The following is a 21960-nucleotide window of genomic DNA, read 5'->3' as shown; positions in this document are numbered from 1 at the left end:
GGAAAAAGATTAGTGAAAGGTGAAGGAGAGGAGAGAGGTGGGGAGGACAGGAGAGGAGGGGAGGTAAAATCCCAAAGTATCCCTTTAATAGTTGTGAACAACACTAGCAACTACATCCCTTTAACACAGGATCTGTTTCTGCATATTTAAACATTTATAACAATGCCCTTGGGATTCTACATTAAAATGAAAGCCAGACACTGCAAGATAATTAGTTTATTTATTTTCCCCCGATACATATTCAAGTGTTCAAGATTCTCATGAATATATTTACTTTGATAGAATATAAATTCTAGCAAAACATTTACAGCAACAATAATCAAATGTATACTATACAGCGCTGGATAAATATTTGTTTTAAGTCTTCACTAGTTCTTCTTCATAACCTAGAATTGAAACACTGCATTTAATTTGTTTTCACATAGAAAAAATTGCACCCGTTCACCATAAACACATTGGATGACCCCATTTAGGAATTAAAGCAAAGGCAATATAATAATAACACAATGGGTTGTCAAGCGGTTGTGACCGTCTTAAAATCAAAGTGCATTCGAAAATCACAACACATCAAATAACTTGTTTGACACTATCTCATTTACATGTTTGTTACATGACGACAATGTTGTCGCCTCTGTGAAGGGGATGTGCATAAAGTGTTGTTTCTCGAAAAAAAACTCAAAGCAAAAAGTTATTCCGTCTTCCAGTGAACCTCCTGTTTAGTCTACCTATAGTATCCTCTCTTTTCGAATCACATTTCTAATCAAATACTCAAATATTGATAATAAATACTCAATAATCCGATATTGATATTGTTGTTCCAATGAACTGGCAAAACACATCTAGTGATACCTTGAAACGCTGTCATTTCATTTCAGTCTAAAGAAAATCCTATTTGAATTCACAATAGTAGCTATCTATCTTGTTTTGTCACAGACAATAATACACAGACATATTCTCAGCGACGTTATGTTGACCACTTTCAACGAGAGTCTGCTACACACATCTTGTACTCGAGTACTCAACTAAAAATGTGTCACCTTACATAGTTTAACGATATATAAAAGGACAATAGCAAGTACAGGGCGGTACTCCTCGAACCTTTAGAACACGAGAACCCCAGCTCTTTCACGTGAAGAGTGTGCATTGCGATTTGTACGTAAAGGCTGTGGAGGAAGACACAACTTACAATGGAGACAAAATAAGACATTCTTTCTGACATTGTTTTCCCAAAGAGCAACTATGTGGGTAACATTAACTGACTAAACTGTCCATTTCAGTGTATAGGTTATTCTCTCTGATGGACTGAGTAACCCAATGAATAGTCTAGTCAACATTTATCAATAAAAACATTTGTGCAACTTCTGAAAAAAAAAAAAAAAGAGTCTATCATCACGCTGGCTGGCCATATAGTCAACTCCTTCATACATTTCACTTCAGTACAGGCACCGACATCATGGGTGAAATACATAGGAATAAATAACATAACAATTCATAGGTTTACAAATGAGAAAACAGAGACAGGTCATGTGCTACTGTAGCTTTTACAACCAACATGATTCAAACAAACTGCAAAGCAAGACCGAACTTCATCATCAGATGGAGACCAGGCTACGTCCCAAATGGCATGCTGTTCCCTTTATAGTGCACTACTTTTGACCAAGGCCCATACGGCTCTAGTTAAAAAGTAGTGCACTCTATAGGGAATAGGGTGCCGTTTGGGACGTATATCCCAGGTGTATTACTAGTGTCTTGACACCGCATGTGTGACGCTACAGACAAGCTGAGACAATATTGTACTGAGTTGTGTTTCATATAGAAAGGCATACTGGTATCAACACTATATATTACAACCCCTCGCTCTGAATTGAACACTTTTGGTGGACGTTTGGCCTCCTACAATAAGGTTTTGTTGTGAAGAGGTTCTATCTCTAATCATATGGTTTTATGTGAGGAAAACAGCAATAGTTTTGTTAATCGTAGTTGGTCTGCCTCACGTATATGGAAATCCATCATAATGCGACAGATGAACAGTAAAATGGATGTCTAAAGGCTGAGGATAAATACGAATGTAATGTATGCTTAATACTATTCACGTGATGGTTTTTAAATCAAAAAGAGGATTCTCGTCAAACTATAGATGTATCTACAACATTGAATAGGAAAAATCAAATGTGTAAGTAACTCACGTGTTATAAATAGCTACCCTGTCCGTGAAAAAGATGGAGCAATGTAACCGACGTGACTGTGAGGCAAACCAGAGAACAGGACTCTGGGAGGATGCAGATCAGGGCCTGTATGTACATGTATCAAGCTTCCTGTCCATGTAATATTATTTACTATAATCTAAAAGGATAAACTGATCCTAAATCAACACTGAGTCACTTGATACACACTTTCTGGGATGAGAGAACAGGGACAATATCCAGGGCCAAAGTTACAAACTAGATCTGTTGTGCTCTTGCCAACTCCATGGCTGTCATCATCAAGCCATTATTTGGCATGACAATGAGTGACAATGAGTGACAGTGAGTTGGCATGAAAGCACAAACAGACTGGCACACAGGCTATGGCTACTCCACGTCGGAGGCATCGTTGTCAGAGAGGTGGTAGTTGCTCCCCTTCACCCTGATGTACTCCACCTGCCGGTCCTCGTCAGAGTCCGTGGCCCCGCAGGAGCACAGCTGGTTGTCGAACAGGGACTCAATCTCCTCCAGCCTCCGGCCCTTAGTCTCAGGCAGACAGCCGTAGATGAAGAAGGACCCCAGCAGAGCCAGGCCGGAGTAAAGGAAAAACGCTCCTGGGAAATAACAATCACATCAAATACACAATCAACAACACATCGTCTGTCAGTCATTATTAGGGCCTACAGTTTTTCCCTAACTACCGTATGTGACTTGACCAGGAAGGGCCCAGAGGTTTTCCTGTACTGACAGCAGAGTTCAGTTCTAGTCTGCAACAGTGTACAATTCTGTCAAACACTATCCAGTATCTACTGCACATTATTAAATGACAGCAAGTAATCAAACACGATGAAACTATATTCATTACACATTGAGCCTATCATAAGATACCTCAAGTCTCTCTAGACTAATCAAATGTCCAACAAAGGTCAGATCCTGCAGTAAAAGCAGGCCTGCTGTTCAGGTTGATTGATCGAGGATGTCCTGTAAGGGGGTTATTGATCCGTGATTAGCTGGTCTGTACCGTAGTAGGTGAGGGACTGGGCCACGTGGAGGAAGATGTGTCTGTGTTACCGTAGTAGGTGAGGTTCTGAGCCACATGGAGGAAGGTGAGGGAGACCAGGAAGTTAAACGTCCAGTTGACTCCAGCTGAACAGGCGTTCCCTGTGCTCCGGGCCCACAGGGGATAAATTTCAGAGTTGATTGTCCACGGCATCGGACCCATACCTGGAAGGAGAGGGATGACACAGGGCATACGATAGCTCCACAGTACAGTATCTACCCCTCAGTATGCAAACAATGCTGAATCGAGACTTGCACACAGTAAGCACACAAATCAAACCTTTGAGCAAGTATCCCAAATGACATCAATGCATGGTTAACGCCAAACTTGAAAGGAGATATCACATTTTCTAATTCTGCAATTCTTTAGGTAGTAGTTGCCCCACAGTGAAAGTGAAACACAACGTAAATTGAATCTCTACATAGATCAGAGTTGTCTCTCTCACCTGGGGCGAAGAAGGCCAGATAGAGAACAAGACCCAGTAGGACCACCCAGGAGTAGGAGGTGGGACAGTAGTTATAGGCCCAGTACGTATGGACTCTCAGCTGTGTCGAGTTGGAACACCTAGAATAACATGGTACAAGACAGTTATTGTATTGTAGTAACAGTAGCTATGTTATGGTTGGAGGGGTACTGTGAGTACAGAATTATAGAAGAAGCACTTCTCAAGCCGTCTTCAAGGAGTCTTATTCAACTCCATCTTACTAACCCCCTCCATCCCCTTCACAAACGCACATCAAATAAACCCACACACAGAGCGCATTCTATGACTCACCTGCCCCCTGCACAAACACACACTCTCTCCCTCCCCTTAGTGCCTCCTGTAGCTCACCTGCCCCAGGCTGCCTTCTCTGTGGAGGCTGTATTGACAGGTACACAGGATGAGGCGAACAGAGCCGTGCTGTTCTCACGGTAACAGAAGCCACACGCCGGGTCCAGCATACACGGCTCACACAGCCTGGGATCACAGAGGAGGATTGGACAGAGATGTCACAAACAGAGACAAGATCAAGGAGGTATAACGGAACACATTTCCTCTCTGTGAATGGAGAAGATGCTATCTTTAGCTCTTTACTCTGATAACTTGAGAATAATCTATGTGTGTGCATGTATTTATGTGTGTGTTTGGGCATCCACGTGCGTGCATGAGTGAGAATGTAGTGCGGCGAGCATCGGGCAGACCCATTTCAGAGAGTGTGTTCATTCACAGAGAGAGTAGCTCTAATGACAGAACAGCAGACGCTGTTCCACCTGCATTAAAGACAAGTCTGTCTTAAATGAGTCTGTCTTGTTTGTTGCAGCTGTGAGTGACGAGAGAGTGCAGGTAAATATACACTGAGTGTTCAAAACATTAGGAACACCTTCCTAATATTGAGTTTCACCCCATTTTGCCCTTAGAACAACTTCAATTCGTCAGGGCATGGACTTTACAAGGTATCGAAAGCCTTCGACTGGGATGCTGGTCCATGTTGACTCCAATGCCTCCCACTGTTGTGTCAAGTTGGCTGGATGTCCTTTGGTTGGTGAATCATTCTTGATACACACGGGAAACTGTTGAATGTGAAAACCCCAGCAGGGTTGCAGTTCTTGACACACTGTGCCTGGCACCTCCTACCATACCCCGTTCCAAGGCACTTATGGTGCATTCGGAAAGTATTCAGACCCATTTACTTTTTCCACATTTTGTTACATTACAGCCTTATTCTAAAATGGATAAAAACAACAAAAACATCCTCAGCAATCTACACACAACACCCCATAATGACAAAGTGAAAAAAAATATATATAATTTTTTTTTTTAAACATACATTATTTACATAACTATTCAGGCCCTTTGCTATGTGACTCGAAATTGAGCTCAGATGCATCCTGTTTCCATTGATCATCCTTGAGATGTTTCTACAACCTGATAGAAGTCCACCTGTGGTAAATTCAATTGATTGGACATGATTTGGAAAGGCACACACCTGTCTATATAAGGTCCCACAGTTGACAGTGCATGTCAGAGCAGAAACCAAGCCATTAATTAATTTTCTGTAGAGCTCCGAGACAAGATTCTGTCTAGGCACAGCTCTGGGGCTGTGAAATGTCTGCAGCATTGATAGTTCCCAAGAACACAGTGGCCTCCATCATTCTTAAATGGAAGAAGTTTGGATCCACCTCTTCCTAGAGCTGGTCGCCCGGTAAAACTGAGCATTCGAGGGAGAAGGGCCTTGGTCAGAGAGGTGACCAAGAACCCAATGGTCACTCTGACAGAGCTCTAGAGTTCCTCTGTGGAGATGGGAGAACCTTCCAGCAGCACTCCGCCAATCATACCTTTATGGAAGAGTGGCCAGACGTAAGCCACTCCTCAGTAAAAGGAAGATGACAGCTCGCTTGGAGTTTGCCAAAAGGCACCTAAACAAGATTCTCTGGTCTGATGAAACCGATATTGAACTCTTTAGCCTGAATGCCAAGTGTCACGTCTGGAGGAAATCTGGCACCATCCCTACGGTGAGGCATGGTGGCAGCACCATGCTGCGGGGATGTTTTTCAGCGGCAGGGACTGGGAGACTAGTCAGGATTGAGGGAAAGATGAACGGAGCAAAGTACAGAGAGATCCTTGATGAACACCTGCTGCAGAGCGCTCAGGACCTCATACCGGGGTGAAGGTACACCTTCCAACAGGACAACGACCCTAAGCACACAGCCAAGACAACGCAGGGGTGGCTTCGGGACAAGTCTCTGAATGTCTTTGATTGGCCCAGCGAGAGCCGGACTTGAACCCGATCGAACATCTCTGGAGAGACCTGAAAATAGCTGTCAGCAACGCTCCCCATCCAAGCTGAGAGCTTGAGAGGACCTGCAGAATTTTCACCTTTATTTAACCAGGTAGGCCAGTTGAGAACAAGTTCTCATTTACAACTGCTACCTGGCCAAGATAAAGCAAAGTAGTGCGACAAAAACAACAACACAGAGTTAAACATGGGATAAACAAACGTACAGTCAATAACACGATACAAAAATCTGTAAACAGTTTGTGCAAATGAAGTAAGGAGGTGAGGCAATAAATAGGGTGCAGGCCAGGCAGCAGGCTTTTAGCCAACCTGCCAGCTTAGTGGAGTCTGCCAATAGCACAGTCAGTGTAGTCAGCTCAGCCATACCCATACCCATTGAGACTGTGTCTGTGCCTCGACCTAGGTTGGGCAAAACTAAACATGGCGGTGTTCGCCTTAGCAATCTTATTAGGATAAAGACCTCCTCCATTCCTGCCATTATTGAAAGAGATCATGATACCTCACATCTCAAAATAGGGTTACTTAATGTTAGATCCCTCACTTCAAAGGCAGTCATAGTCAATGAACTAATCACTGGCCTGACTGAAACATGGCTTAAGCCTGATGAATTTACTGTGTTAAATGAGGCCTCACCTCCTGGTTACACTAGTGACCATATCCCCCGTGCATCCCGCAAAGGCGGAGGTGTTGCTAACATTTATGATAGCAAATTTCAATTTACAAAAAAAAAAATGACGTTTTCGTCTTTTGAGCTTCTAATCATGAAATCTATGCAGCCTACTCAATCACTTTTTATAGCTACTGTTTACAGGCCTCCTGGGCCATATACAGCGTTCCTCTCTGAGTTCCCTGAATTCCTTTTAGACCTTGTAGTCATAGCAGATCATATTCTAATTTTTGGTGATTTTAATATTCATATGGAGAAGTCCACAGACCCACTCCAAAAGTCTTTCGGAGCCATCATCGACTCAGTGGGTTTTGTCCAACATGTCTCTGGACCTACTCACTGCCACAGTCATACTCTGGACCTAGTTTTGTCCCATGGAATAAATGTTGTAGATCTTAATGTTTTCCCACATAATCCTGGACTATCGGACCACCATTTTATTACGTTTGCAATCGCAACAAATAATCTGCTCAGACCCCAACCAAGGAGCATCAAAAGTCGTGCTATAAAATCTCAGACAACACAAAAATTCCTTGATGCCCTTCCAGACTCCTTCTGCCTACCCAAGGACGTCGGAGGACAAAAATCAGTTAACCACTTCACTGAGGAACTCAATTTAACCTTGCGCAATACCCTAGATGCAGTTGCACCCCTAAAAACGAAAAACATTTGTCATAAGAAACTAGCTCCCTGGTATACAGAAAATACCCGAGCTTTGAAGCAAGCTTCCAGGAAATTGGAACGGAAATGGCACCACACCAAACTGGAAGTCTTCCGACTAGCTTGGAAAGACAGTACCGTGCAGTACCGAAGAGCCCTCACTGCTGCTCGATCATCCTACTTTTCCAATTTAATTGAGGAAAATAAGAACAATCCAAAATGTATTTTTGATACTGTTGCAAAGCTAACTAAAAAGCAGCATTCCCCAAGAGAGGATGGCTTTCACTTCAGCAGTAATAAATTCATGAACTTCTTTGAGGAAAAGATCATGACCATTAGAAAGCAAATTACGGACTCCTCTTTGAATCTGCGTATTCCTCCAGGGCTTAGCTGTCCTGGATCTGCACAGCTCTGCCAGGGCCTGGGATCGGGAGAGACACTTAAGTGTTTTAGTACTATATCTCTTGACACAATGATGAAAATAATCATGGCCTCTAAACCTTCAAGCTGCATACTGGATCCTATTCCTACTAAACTGCTGAAAGAGCTGCTTCCTGTGCTTGGCCCTCCTATGTTGAACATAATAAACAGCTCTCTATCCACCGGATGTGTACCAAACTCACTAAAAGTGGCAGTGATAAAGCCTCTTTTGAAAAAGCCAAACCTTGACCCGGAAAATATAAAAAACTAACGGCCTATATCGAATCTTCCATTCCTCTCAAAAATTTTAGAAAAAGCTGTTGCGCAGCAACTCACTGCCTTTCTGAAGACAAACAATGTATACGAAATGCTTCAGTCTGGTTTTAGACCCCATCATAGCACTGAGACTGCACTTGTGAAGGTGGTAAATTACCTTTTAATGGCGTCAGACCGAGGCTCTGCATCTGTCCTCGTGCTACTAGACCTTAGTGCTGCCTTTGACACCATCGATCACCACATTCTTTTGGAGAGACTGGAAACCCAAATTGGTCTACACGGACCAGTTCTGGCCTGGTTTAGATCTTACCTGTCGGAAAGATATCAGTTTGTCTCTGTGAATGGTTTGTCCTCTGACAAATCAACTGTGCATTTCGGTGTTCCTCAAGGTTCCGTTTTAGGACCACTATTGTTTTCACTATATATTTTACCTCTTGGGGATGTTATTCAAAAACATAATGTTAACTTTCACTGCTATGCGGATGACACACAGCTGTACATTTCAATGAAACATGGTGAAGCCCCAAAATTGCCCTCGCTAGAAGCCTGTGTTTCAGACATAAGGAAGTGGATGGCTGAAAACTTTCTACTTTTAAACTCGGACAAAACAGAGATGCTTGTTCTAGGTCCCAAGAAACAAAGAGATCTTCTGTTAAATCTGACAATTCATCTTGATGGTTGTAAAGTCGTCTCAAATAAAACTGTGAAGGACCTCGGCGTTACTCTTGACCCTGATCTCTCTTTTGACGAACATATCAAGACTGTTTCAAGGACAGCTTTTTTCCATCTACGTAACATTGCAAAAATCAGAAATTTTCTGTCCAAAAATGATGCAGAAAAATTAATCCATGCATTTGTTACTTCTAGGTTAGACTACTGCAATGCTCTACTTTCCGGCTACCCGGATAAAGCACTAAATAAACTTCAGTTAGTGGTAAATACGGCTGCTAGAATCCTGACTAGAACCAAGAAATTTGATCATATTACTCCAGTGCTAGCTTCCCTACACTGGCTTCCTGTTAAGGCAAGGGCTGATTTCAAGGTTTTACTGTTAACCTATAAAGCGTTACATGGGCTTGCTCCTACCTATCTTTCCGAGTTGGTCCTGCCGTACATACCAATACGTACGCTACGATCACAAGACGCAGGCCACCTAATTGTCCCTAGAATTTCTAAGCAAACAGCGGGAGGCAGGGCTTTCTCCTATAGATCTCCATTTTTATGGAACAGTCTGCCTACCCATGTGAGAGACGCAGACTCGGTCTCAACCTTTAAGTCTTTACTGAAGACTTATCTCTTCAGTAGGTCATATGATTGAGTGTAGTCTGGCCCAGGAGTATGAAGGTGAACGGAAAGGCTCTGGAGCAACGAACCGCCCTTGCTGTCTCTGCCTGGCCGGTTCCCCTCTCTCCACTGGGATTCTCTGCCTCTAACCCTATTACAGGGGCTGAGTCACTGGCTTACTGGTGCTCTTTCATGCCGTCCCTGGGAGGGGTGCGTCACTTGAGTGGGTTGAGTTACTGTGATCTTCCTGTCTGGGTTGGCGCCCCCCCTTGGTTTGTGCTGTGGTGGAGATCTTTGTTGGCTATACTCGGCCTTGTCTCAGGATTATAAGTTGGTGGTTGAAGATATCCCTCCAGTGGTGCGGGGGCTGTGCTTTGGCAAAGTGGGTGGGGTTATATCCTTCCTATTTGGCCCTGTCCGGGGGTATCTTCGGATGGGGCCACAGTGTCTCCTGACCGCTCCTGTCTCAGCCTCCAGTATTTATGCTGCAGTAGTTTGTGTCGGGGGGCTAGGGTCAGTTGGTTATACCTGGAGTACTTCTCCTGTCTTATCCAGTGTCCTGTGTGAATTTAAGTATGCTTTCTCTAATTCTCTCGTTCTCTCTTTCTTTCTCTCTCTCTCTGAGAACCTGAGCCCTAGGACCATACGTCAGGACTACCGGGCATGACGACTCCCTGCTGCCCCCAGTCCGCCTGGCCTTGCTGCTATTCCAGTTTCAACTGTTCTGCCTGCGGTTACGGAACCCCTACCTGTCCCAGACCTGCTGTTTTCAACTCTTAATGATCGGCTATGAAAAGCCAACTGACATTTATTCCTGATTATTATTTGACCATGCTTGTCATTTATGAACATTTTGAAAATCTTGGCTCTCTCTAATTTTCTCCTTCTCTCTTTCTTTCTCTCGGAGGACCTGAGCCCTGGGACCATACGTCGGGACTGCCGGGCGTGGTGGCTCCTTGCTGTCCCCAGTCCGCCTGGCCTTGCTGCTGTTCCGGTTTCAGCTGTTCTGCCTGCGGTTATGGAACCGCCACCTGTCCCAGACCTGTTGTTTTTCAACTCTTAATGATCGGCTATGAAAAGCCAACTGAAAATTATTCATGATTATTATTTGACCGTGCTCGTCACTTATGAACATTTTTGAACATCTTGGCATAGTTCTGTTATAATCTCCACCCGGCACAGCCAGAAGAGGACTGGCCACCCCTCATAGCCTGGTTCCTCTCTAGGTTTCTTCCTAGGTTTTGGCCTTTCTAGGGAGTTTTTCCTAGCCACCGGACTTCTACACCTGCATTCTAGCTGTTTGGGGTTTTAGGCTGGGTCTCTGTACAGCACTTCGAGATATTAGCTGATGTACGAAGGGCTATATAAAATAAACTTGATTGATTGATTGAATAAATAGGCCATAGAGGCGAAGTAATTACAATTTAGGAATTAAACACTGGAGTGATAGATGTGCAGATGAGGATGTGCAAGTAGAAATACTGGTGTGCAAAAGAGCAGAAAAACAAAAACAAATATGGGATGAGGTAGGTAGTTGGTTGGATGGGCTATTTACAGATGAGCTGTGTACAGTTGCAGCGATCGGTAAGCTACTCTGACAGCTGATGCTTAAAGTTAGTGAGGGAGATGTAAGTCTCCAACTTCAGTGATTTTGCAATTTGTTCCATTTATTGGCAGCAGAGAACTGGAAGGAAAGGTGGCCAAAGCGGTGTTGGCCTAGGGGATGACCAGTGAAATATACTTGCTGGAGCGCGTGCTATGGGTGGGTGCTGCTATGGCTTTACCTAGAAAAGACTTATAGATGACCTGGAGCCAGTGGGTTTGACAACGAATATGTAGCGAGGACCAGCCAACGAGAGCATACAGGTCGCAGTGGTGGGTAATATCTGGGGCTTTGATGACAAAACGGATGGCACTGTGATAGACTGCATCCAATTTGATGAGTAGAGTGTTGGAGGCTATTCTGTAAATGACATCGCCGAAGTCAAGGATCGGTAGGATAGTCAGTTTTACGGGGGTATGTTTGGCAGCATGAGTGAAGGAGGCTATGTTGCGAAATAGGAAGATTTTATTTTGGATTGGAGATGCTTAATATGATTCTGGAAGCAGAGTTTACAGTCTAGCCAGACACCTAGGTATTTATAGTTTCCCCACATATTCTAAGTCAGAACCGTCTAGAGTAGTGATGCTAGTCGGATGGGTGGGTGCGGGCATCGATCGGTTGAAGAGCATGCATTTCGTTTTACTAGCATTTAAGAGCAGGCCACGGAAGTGGTGTGGTGTGCCAAGCTTGCAGCATCAGGTGTGCCAAGCTTCTAGCATCATACCCAAGAAGACTCAATGCTGTAATCTCTGCCAAAGGTGCTTCAACAAAGTACTGAGTAAAGGGTCTGAATACTTATGTAAATGTGATATTTCCATTTTTTGTTTTTAATAAATAAGCAAAAAAATTGAAAAAACTGTTTTTGCTTTATCACTGTGGGGTATTGTGTGTAGATTGATGAGGGAAAAAACTATTTAAACAATTTTAGAATAAAGCCGTAACGTAACAAAATGTGGAAAAAGTCAAAGGGTCTGAATACTTTCTGAAGACACTGTAAATATTTTGTCTTGCCCATTCGCCTTCTGAATGTGACACACACACAGTCCATGTCACAGTTGGCGCAAGGCTTAAAAATGATTCTTTAACTTGTGTCCTCCCCTTCATCAACACTGATTGAAGTGTAACATCAATAAGGGATCGTAGCTTTCACCTGGATTCACCTGGTCAGTCTATGTCATGGAAAGAGCAGGTGTTCCTGTTTTGTACACTCAGTCTACATGCCGGTGTGTAAATTAGGACAGAGAGTGGCACAGTCTTTCAGAAGGCAGACAGGGTCTCTTTCTCTCTCTCGTTCACTCCATCTATCTATCTATCTCCATAATTTCTATGAACAGAGACCCAACCCCTGTTGCACTGTCGCTAATGGAATCTGTTGCTGCAGTTCAAATGAACCGCTGGTAGAATAAAAAAACACTCAGAGAGAGATTGGAATAATCTGCTAGGTAAGTGTTCAGAAACATGTTCAGCATGTACAATTAGATCACATAATAACATTAATTTAGTCCTAGATGGAAGAACAGGAAAATATATTAAGAAACAAACACACACACTGTATTGGTCCTGTAAAATGTTCAATTGTGTTTGTATTTAGGAGTCCAGAAAAACAAAGGCAGTTATACATTTTAAAAACATTACAATACATTTATAAGAGATTCTGCAACATATTAAGTGTGTGCCATCATGCCTCTACTCTTCTACCACATATCTATAACGTGTGTGTATAGTACATATGTTATCATGTGTTTGTATGCATGTGTCTATGTTTGTGTTGCTTCACAGTCCCCGTTTTTTCCATCAGGTGTATTTTTAACCTGTTTTCTTGTCTAATTTTACTGCTTGCATGAGTTACTTGATGTGGAATAGAGTTCCATGTAATACTGTGCGCCTCCCATAGTCTGTTCTGGAATTAGGGACAGTAAAGAGACCTCTGGTGGCATGTCTTGTGTGGTATGCATTGGGGCATTCAACAGGTCAATACCTCTCACAAATACAAGTAGTGATGAAGTCAATCTCTCCTCCACTTTGAGCCAGGTGAGATTGGCATGTATATTATTAATGTTAGTTCCCTGTGTACATCCAAGGGCCAGCCATACTGAGCCAACCACTGACTGAACAGCAGTCCAGGTGCGACAAAACTTGGGCCTGTAGGACCTGCATTGTCGATAATGCTGTTAAGAATGCAGAGCAGTGCTTTAATATAGACAGACTTCTCCCCATCCTAGCTACTGTTGTATCAATATGTTTACAATCCAGGGTTACTCCAAGCAGTTTAGTCTCCTCAACTCGCTCAATTTCCACATTATTCATTACAAGATTTAGTTGAGGTTTAGGATTTAGTGAATGATTTGTCCCAAATACAATGCTTTAAGTTTTGAAATATTTAGGACTAACATATTCCTTGCCAGCCATTCAGTGTTGCTGTCATTTGTGGTCGCTATGGTTGTGTATAGTGTAGAGTCATCCGCATACATAGACACACTGGCTTTACTCAAAGCCAGTAGCATGTCATTAGTAAAGATTTAAAAAAAGAAAGGGGCCTAAACAGCTGACCTGGGGAATTCCTGATTCTACCTGGATTTTGTTGGAGAGGCTTCCAATAAAGAACACCCTCATTAGTGACCATGTTTCAATTCATGGTGGCTCAGGTTCATATTCATATTCATATTCAGATTTTTTTTTTACCCCTGCACTTAACAATAAAGTGATGTACATATGTCAATGTTACCTTCAGAATTTTTTTTCTTCTTTTTAACCCCCCTTTTTCTCCCCAATTTCGTCATATCCAATTACGATCTTGTCTCATCGCTGCAACTCCCCAACCGGCTCGGGAGAGGCGAAGGTTGAGTCATGCGTCCTCCTATAACACCAACCCGCTTAACCCGGAAGCCAGCTGCCCCAATGTGAGGAAACACCAATCAACTGACGACCGAAGTCAGCCTGCAGGTGCCCGGCCTGCCACAAGGAGTCCCTAGAGCATGATGAACCAAGTAAAGCCCCCCACGGCCAAACCCTCCCTTAACCCGGAAGACGCTGGGCCAATTGTGCGCCACCCTATGGGACTCCCGGTCACAGACGGTTGTGTTACAGGCTGAGATCAACCTCGGGTCTGTAGTGACACCTCAAGCACTGCGATGCAGTGCCTTAGACCCCTGCGTCACTCGGGAGGCCCCCCATAACATGAAAGTTAACCCTTATATTCTGAATAGTACGGAATACTCAGTATTGTGTTGGACAGTAGACTACAGTGCAGATATAGTACAGTATAATACAGTAGTAGAGTAGGGAGTACTCACAGGTGTCTGTTGCAGGTGGAGTTGACCATTGACGGGTCAGTGGGGTGGAGGGTGACAGGAGGGGTGTGTTGGGCAGACAGCAGAAACCCAATGGCCAGCAGAGACAAACTCAGACATGTCCCTAGGAGAAAACACATACAGTCTAACCAAACAGTGTACTGCTTTAGACATAATATGGGTTACTACTACTGTCTGTTTAGTTACATGTATTGCAAGTTACATTTACATTTACATTTAAGTCATTTAGCAGACGCTCTTATCCAGAGCGACTTACAAATTGGTGCATTCACCTTATGAAATTCATGTAATACTGTAATTTCACGTAGTCCATGTAATTCCATTCAAATCTATCTGTGGAACTAACTGTGAAACGTATACTGTGATCCAATGTGCCATCAATTCACACACGCTAAATGTGTCTCTGAATCATCAGAATCCATACATTTATCTTTACCCTGACCCTCTGACCCTTACCGATGATGCTCCCCAGTGTGAGTTTCCTGCGGCCAACCTTCTCCACTAGCCACACCCCCAGGAGGGTGAACAGAAAGTTGGTGAAGGCTGTGACCCCGGCCAACCAGATGGCCAGCTTGTCATCCCGCACTCCTGACATCTGCAGGATGGTGGCGCCGTAGTACCTGTACATAGAGAAGAGGGTGTTTCATCAGTCAACAGAACCATAGAGAAAGAGAGAGAATTTGGCACAGAGATATAATGTATCTCTAGGGTGGTGCCGCAGTACCTGCACACAGAGGATATGGTCATCATCAATCACCACATGGCTACCATATAAAGACACTAGCTGGACGCCATGTTGATGCACAAAGACAATAGGGTGGTGGCCACTATCTGGCCAGGCTGGAAAGAACAGCCAGGTAGTAATGTCCTTCTGGAATGGCCATCTACAGACTATTGAGGACAGGACAGGAAACCCAAAAGGTCATTACGATTGTATGTTGTATTGCATTGGATTGTCCCTCTCATGCCAATAAAGCTTGGGAGAGCGAGATACAAGTAGGAAACAGATTGAAAGAGACAGATCACCGTGCGCTAATGATTCTCTCCATCGAGAAGAGGTACACTCCATTATGTTCTTGAGTTGAGTGGCCACCAATCAACCACCGGTAAAGCAATCAACCCGAAATAGACACAATGAGCCGAGTCCCAATCCATCCACCCCATTCGCTCTTGTATCCCTCTGTGTACAAAATGGCACCCAAATCCCTAAATAGTGCACTACTTCATAGGGCTCTGGACAAAGGTAGTGCACTATGTAGGGAATATCGTGCCATTTGCGACACAAACACTCTGGTGTCACTGTCTAATTAAAGTGCCACCTTTCTGCCTGGATGCTGCTGAACTCTGGTTCACTTAGGAAAATTACACCTCATCAAGCTCGACAGACAGGGCCTCTAAACATTCTCTCCTTGACATGCTTCATTTGCAGGGGACCAGGTGTTATAGACGGTGGAGGAAGATCCTAGTCCTGTAAAACTTGTAGACATCCAGAGAGCGGCTCAAGGTAGAAGTTGCCACAGATCTTGATTCCCCTACAGTGGCTGAAGAAATATCGGACCGTACGTCAGTGGATAAGGGAAACGACACCCCTCTCTGATCAACTCTCTCCCTGCTTCACAAGGCAGCACCCCAGCCTCTGTAGAAAAACACTCACTGTCCAGGTTGAATGAGAAAATACAGACACTCGGGAACGCAACGCAACAATTCTCACCAAAAAAAGGACGAGAGAGGAGAACATTCATTCAAAAGTTAAAAAAATAAAAGACATTCCCTCGCTTTCTCTCTCGCTCCCTCACTTTTTCACCCGTTCTCTGCAGGGAGCAGTGAATTAGCATTTTGTTTTTCAATCTCTTGAAAAGCATCTGCACCCGTCTACTCTTTTTCAAAACAAAACACTCCTACCGATTGCCTATTTGCATAAATCGTTCCTTTAGTTAAGTCAGCCAGCATGTTTCTCAACTTGAGTCTAAGTTCAATACTTCAGAGTTAAAGTACAGGTGTAAGGGGTCATGAGCACCACATACATGGTCAATAAATAGACAAATCAAGCAAAGCCTTTGAAAAAAACTGAGCCCATAGCACTGGCAATAGCCACATGCAGCGATGTAACAACGTGTTGGGCGGAAGGCAACAAAGCCGCCTGATTTCTGTCTCGCCTCGCAGAGGCTTTCAATCTCAGTATGCATCTGCCCACACACACACACACACACACACAGAAACACAGTATGACTGATAAGGGGTTTGTAGTAGCAGCGGGTGTAAAATCTCTCTGCAGTAAAGGCTCTCTAAACGCCATCTCAGGTTTGAATCAGATTGATTAAGAAGCAGCAAGGCCAGCCGGAAAGGAAGCACAGCTCCCATTTAACCAGCCCAGCCAGATACCCTGTGCTCTGACAGAACATAGCATCCCCACCACACCACATCCACAACAAACATGATGTAACCAGCTACACAGAGTGCTGTAAATACTACATAAGTGTACTTTGAAGCACTTCCAGCACAGCATCCAAATACTGCCATAATACAGACCATTGGGTGGTAACCACATGGTGCCAGTTAAAAATCATGGTTTCAAACAGCCATAGTGTGTGTATCTTTAGGCTCCGACTCCACTCCAGAAATGTGGAATAAAACAGATGTATTCTTGTGGGTGAGACCCCCCTGCCAGGCCACTTGCAGAGGGAAGAATGAACCTTCCCCAGTCCCTGTTAACGATGAGGATGCGGGCTCATTCTTGGACTCTCGGGGAGCTCACTGTCCAATTATATAAATTACACTGCCCGCAAAAACATTCTACAGGTGGTGAGATGGGCAAATGGCGATAATACTGTAGTATGTAGATAAGAGCCTGTGCTAATTGAAATGTCTGTGTTCAATTTGTTATTAAACGTAATACATTTTAGACCAGGGTAACTACTCTGAACTGGACACAGCTGGCAGTACAGTTGTCATTTGTCATGTCTGGAAGGTCTCAGACACTCAATAAAGCCGCCGTATATAAAAACAATATTAAAATTATATGTATGACGACCGGAGCGGACGAAAAGTCTGAAGCTCTGCAGCCAAAACTATTAATCCAACACAACTAAAGCACACAGACTGTATTCATGACCACAGTCAAATTCTATGTTGAATCAGGGTAATCTCTTCTTATGCACTCTGGACAGGCTGTATCACAACCGGCCGTGATTGGGAGTCCCATAGGGCGGCGCACAGTTGGCCCAGGGTCGTCCGGGTTTGGCCGGTGTAGGCCGTCATTGTAAATAAGAATTTGTTCTTAACTGACTTGTTAAATAAAGGTTAAATACTAGTTAAATACAGGTTCAATTAATATGTAGTAGTACCCAACTCGCTAAATGATAATCAGGTCCTAATGGCCTAGGACTCAGGACTCTACTGTCCCTCTATCAGGTCCTAATGGTCTCATACTCAGGGCTCTGTTGTCCATCTAAACACTCTGACATCCATGCGAATGCAATCTAAAATCACATCAAACACGTATCATGAAAACAGTATGTGCTTTTAAAACTCACCTCACTGTGAAGAAAGAAGTTCAACAACGGGTTAATTCAAAACACCATATGCATATTATAGCTCCTCCCCTCTCTCCTTCATTCCTTTCTCCAGTGTGCAGATAGGGGCTGTCAACAGTTTAATGAAATAGCCCATGTTTCATTGTGAAAACATGTTTCTATCGATGTTCCCGAACAGATTTCGCTTTCCCAACTGAAGCACTGGGTCGATGCAGGAATAGGGTTGGAGAGCCCATGGCATACAGAGTTTGGGCGGAATATCACCTACCGTGCGGAAAAATAACCAGAGTAGCCTACGTGACATGAGTGAAACGAACCGGCCCCTATTCACTATTCGAGAGCATACGGATTCAATGTTGTTGTTTTTTTAATCTTGCCCCTGTTCCTGCCCATTTGATAATGAGTCATTCTAAATTGAAAAACAAATTTGACATATTATTAAAGATAATATTAAATTGAGAATAGTCTGATGGGTGAAAATATGATCACTTGATGAGAGAACAGCGTATGCAGCCTGCGGCAAGGAACAGAGCGCCAGCTTTTTTTGTGACTTTCTCAACTCATCAATAGCCTAAAGTCGCATCGTGCAGCCCATATATGTTTTGATGTCTAAGGCATTCTATGGTTTGTATCATTCATAACTAAAGTTGCCAAATAACTCTAAATCTAGCATATAGGACCTGTTTCAAATGATCACTTTTACGCTCAAAATAGCCACTTCATATGCGGACTCTCGCTCTGGAATGGGAAAAATATCCTTTCTATTCTATTCAGCTAAGTTCAGTTATATTCTTCTTACTATAAAATCATATAATATAAAATAATGGCACAGGACTTATAAGCATATCTTCTCTGCTAAATGAACAAGCCTACAGCTTATGGCATGGCTCATAGACAGATAACATACAGTAAGCCAACTCATATTCTGTTCTTCTGAAATACCTTTTCTTCATATCATCATGTTTCTTTAGACGGAACTTCCTAAAATAAATAAAAGATGCACTGTGATGGTGTATATTCAATTGATTTATTAGACTTTTTTTTAAATGTAGATGTTCCAACGGCAGCATTAGCAGCTTGTTTGTGTGGAGGCCTTGAGATTAATTTTTTAAAATGTAACTAGGCAAGTCAGTTAAGAACAAATTCTTATTTACAAGGGCGTCCTAGCCCGGCCAAACCCTAACCCGGACGACGCTGGGCCAATTGTGCGCCGCCCTATGGGACTCCCAATCACAGCCGGTTGTGATACAGCCTGGAATCGAACCAGGGTCTGTAGTGACACCTCTAGCACTGAAATGCAGTGCCTTAGACTGCTGCGCCACTCGGGAGCCCTGCTAAATGTGTTTACTTGTTTATGTTAGCGTAGTCTTTTGCATGACAATAACTGGCGGACAAAATATCATGACCGACACAGTCAGACTTCATGCAGATCTTCGTGTGCCAGTAAAAGCCCACCCTTATTTTGCTTCCTATCTATGTGGGTAAAAAACATTGGTAAGAAGGGAGAAAGAGAGAGAGAGAGAGGGAATAAAGAAAAGAGGAGAGAATTCTTGTTCTCAGTATGGGAGGAGAAGAAGAAAAAAAAAGTTATCTGGAAGCCAGTTCCATTCACCATGGTAACCACCATCTTTAATAAGTGATATCTAGCAATAGGTCAGCGATATGCCATGGACATGTTCAACCCTCTAATACACTCTTCCGCACCGCACACACGCACGCACCTTCCGCACCCCACAAACGCACTCCCTTCTACACCCATCTATAGTACATCTGTGGTCTGTGGGGATCACTTAGGCCAAGGGTAGGATAGGGACAAATACACAGGACTGTTCCGTATATTGGTCTGAGAGTCTGAGACTCTAGAATGTCAATAGTGCAAGACACCACAAGATACCATACAGCCAAGAGAAAGACGGGAAGATGGAGAAGAGAAGAGAGAGGTAGAGAGGCTGAAACGGAGGAGGAGAGCGACTGAGTGAGAGTCATCAAGTTTAATGATCAAGTCTTCCACTATTTTAGCTATGGTGCTTATGCTCGGAATTGTGCGGCAGCAACTGCTGTAACGGATTTTGGAAGATGTTACGCTGTGACCAGGGGCGAAAATCTGATATCAACCTTGGAGGGGACAATTACATGAAATTTTCTCAGGAGCAATTCCTCAGGGGGACACCAAAAGTAGTGCTGTAACACATAGACTATGTTGTAATATGTTAAATGTATATTGAGGGACCATAATCACTACTACTGGATAATTGTTAGGTACAGTAGTTAACTGAAGGGTTGTCCCAACTTGTTTAAATCATTATAATACTACTAATAATAATAGTTATAGCAATGTTCCTTATCAGTGCAGTGTTCCTCTCTCTTGAAACGTTTGCAAGAGTTTGCGGTTCTATAAATTGTGGGTGTGGCTGATATGGTTTTGTGTCATCACTGAGGTAACTGGACGATGCTGTGCCACTGTCCCCTATACTGGTGCTGCTGGCAACAAGGGTGACACCTGGTCCTGCCGTGGCTGTGACACTGTCCTCAAGTCTCTCTCCTTGGCTCTTTCCCTTTCACCACCCTCACTGACTCACAGTCTGTCTCCTAGAAAAGAAATAAGGTGTTTGCTGTACTCCTAACTACCGGTACCCAAAACTACACAATTAATCACAACAGCAATACCATTGCCTTAAACAAATCTTGGTTCAGTCACCAGTTTAAATTGAGAGTGGGGGTATTCATGGCATTTTCCAATTATGTCCCTATTTTACAAATCAAAAAAATTGAGAACCTTTCATAATGTTGCCAAACAAAGACTCAACAAACTTACCTGAGACTCCCTGTCTCTGCCAGTCTGTCCCTGCATATCTGTCCCCAGCTCTGCTGTCTGTGTGCCATCTGTTGCCTGCTCTGCCTAATGACATCATTGTGAAATATTTCCATTAGCATTTCACTTCTTTCTTATGAACATTTTATCAACTGGTCTTTGAGATATTAGGCTACTAGAGTTCTTACTTTGCGTTTTGGTGTACTGAAAAATACTCTGATGTCCGTCTTTTTACTTTTTTCTGACATTTTTCTACCTGGCTGGCTGGCTGACCGGTCTAGCTGCACACACACATTTACACAACACATGCTGCAACGTTTTGAAATTTTAACATAGTTTGTTTCATATTGGCAGGCTTCCAACAATAGCTGAATTTGCAAAGCTAGCGAGCACCAATTCCGTTTCTGTGGTGTTTGCTATAATCTTTGCTACCTGGTTAAAGGTGAAAAAAATTAAAAATTCACTAGCGACAATTTAGCTTTTGCAACGAGACCATTAAATATATTTAAGACAATGGTATAAGAGAGTGTAATTTTGTTCAGTTTGGACTTCAGTTTATCGCTAACCTTATCACAGGGACTTTGAAGCACTACAGCTGCATGCTAATCTTGGAATAAACTGACGATAGCAAATATTCCATCTTTGACGACGCCACATAAATGGAATAGGTACTAGCTAGCTTGATAGTTAATGTTTGCTTTAGTTTGCGCGCTAGCTCTGCAAATTCAGCTAGTGTGTGAACCCTGCAACATGAAAAAAATATATACATTGCTAAGGCGCGATTGACTGGATTACCTCACGTCAGTTACGTACATTGAGTGCCTTTCGGACAGTAGATACGAGCCCTCTATTACCTTGCCAGCTAAAGAACTGGCAGTGGATCAAACCATTGTGAGGCAAAGGGCGGGGGGGTCGCAATCTTGTGAAATTTAAAAATGCGCTATTAAGTGTCTATAATCAGTACAAGTGCTTTCATTGCGTATTATTAATATTATTGAAATTACATAGTTATGTTTACAGTGATATATTGGGGGGGACAAATCATATTTTCCCCAGGATGGGGGGGTCGTGTCCCCCCCGTCCCCCCTGGGATTTCCGCCTATGGCTGTGACTATTATGAATAGGAACTTCACAGTGGAGAGACAAACAAATCCTTACAAAAACAAGAAACACTCAACTCCTACTTGAGATGTGAAGTAAGAAGTCGAGACAAACGTTGGCTGACTTTGACTTGGTTTGACACAAGCTGGCTCTTGAAAACCAAAACACAGAAGGTGACATGGTAGACTGGTGATTGTGTAAATACACAAAAACGCAACAACAACAGCAACTTTGACAAGATCCCAGTGTGTCACCTACACTAACCCCTTGACC

At 43.3% G+C, this 21960-nt stretch overlaps 1 protein-coding gene across 3 annotated transcripts in view; it reads right to left on the bottom strand.

Moving 5' to 3' along the window:
- Positions 1-201: 201 nt before the first annotated feature.
- The window catches only part of LOC129838473 (proton myo-inositol cotransporter-like), an 83973-nt gene continuing 62214 nt past the window's right edge, over positions 202-21960 (bottom strand). For 2 of the 3 annotated variants that reach the window (XM_055905454.1, XM_055905452.1), the window contains 6 exons: positions 14698-14861; positions 14224-14344; positions 4076-4201; positions 3689-3807; positions 3255-3407; positions 202-2797 (listed from right to left, as the gene is read on the bottom strand). In XM_055905454.1, the coding sequence (XP_055761429.1) occupies positions 2571-2797; positions 3255-3407; positions 3689-3807; positions 4076-4201; positions 14224-14344; positions 14698-14861 (910 nt within the window). In that variant the 3' untranslated portion in view covers positions 202-2570. Of the gene's footprint in view, positions 2798-3204; positions 3408-3688; positions 3808-4075; positions 4202-14223; positions 14345-14697; positions 14862-21960 lie in introns of all 3 variants that reach the window. The other variant, XM_055905453.1, reaches the window with a different exon arrangement.

The sequence above is a fragment of the Salvelinus fontinalis genome, chromosome 39 (genome assembly GCF_029448725.1).
Source record: "Salvelinus fontinalis isolate EN_2023a chromosome 39, ASM2944872v1, whole genome shotgun sequence".
Taxonomy (NCBI): domain Eukaryota; kingdom Metazoa; phylum Chordata; class Actinopteri; order Salmoniformes; family Salmonidae; genus Salvelinus; species Salvelinus fontinalis.
This window is presented reverse-complemented; position numbering and strand designations above follow the sequence as displayed.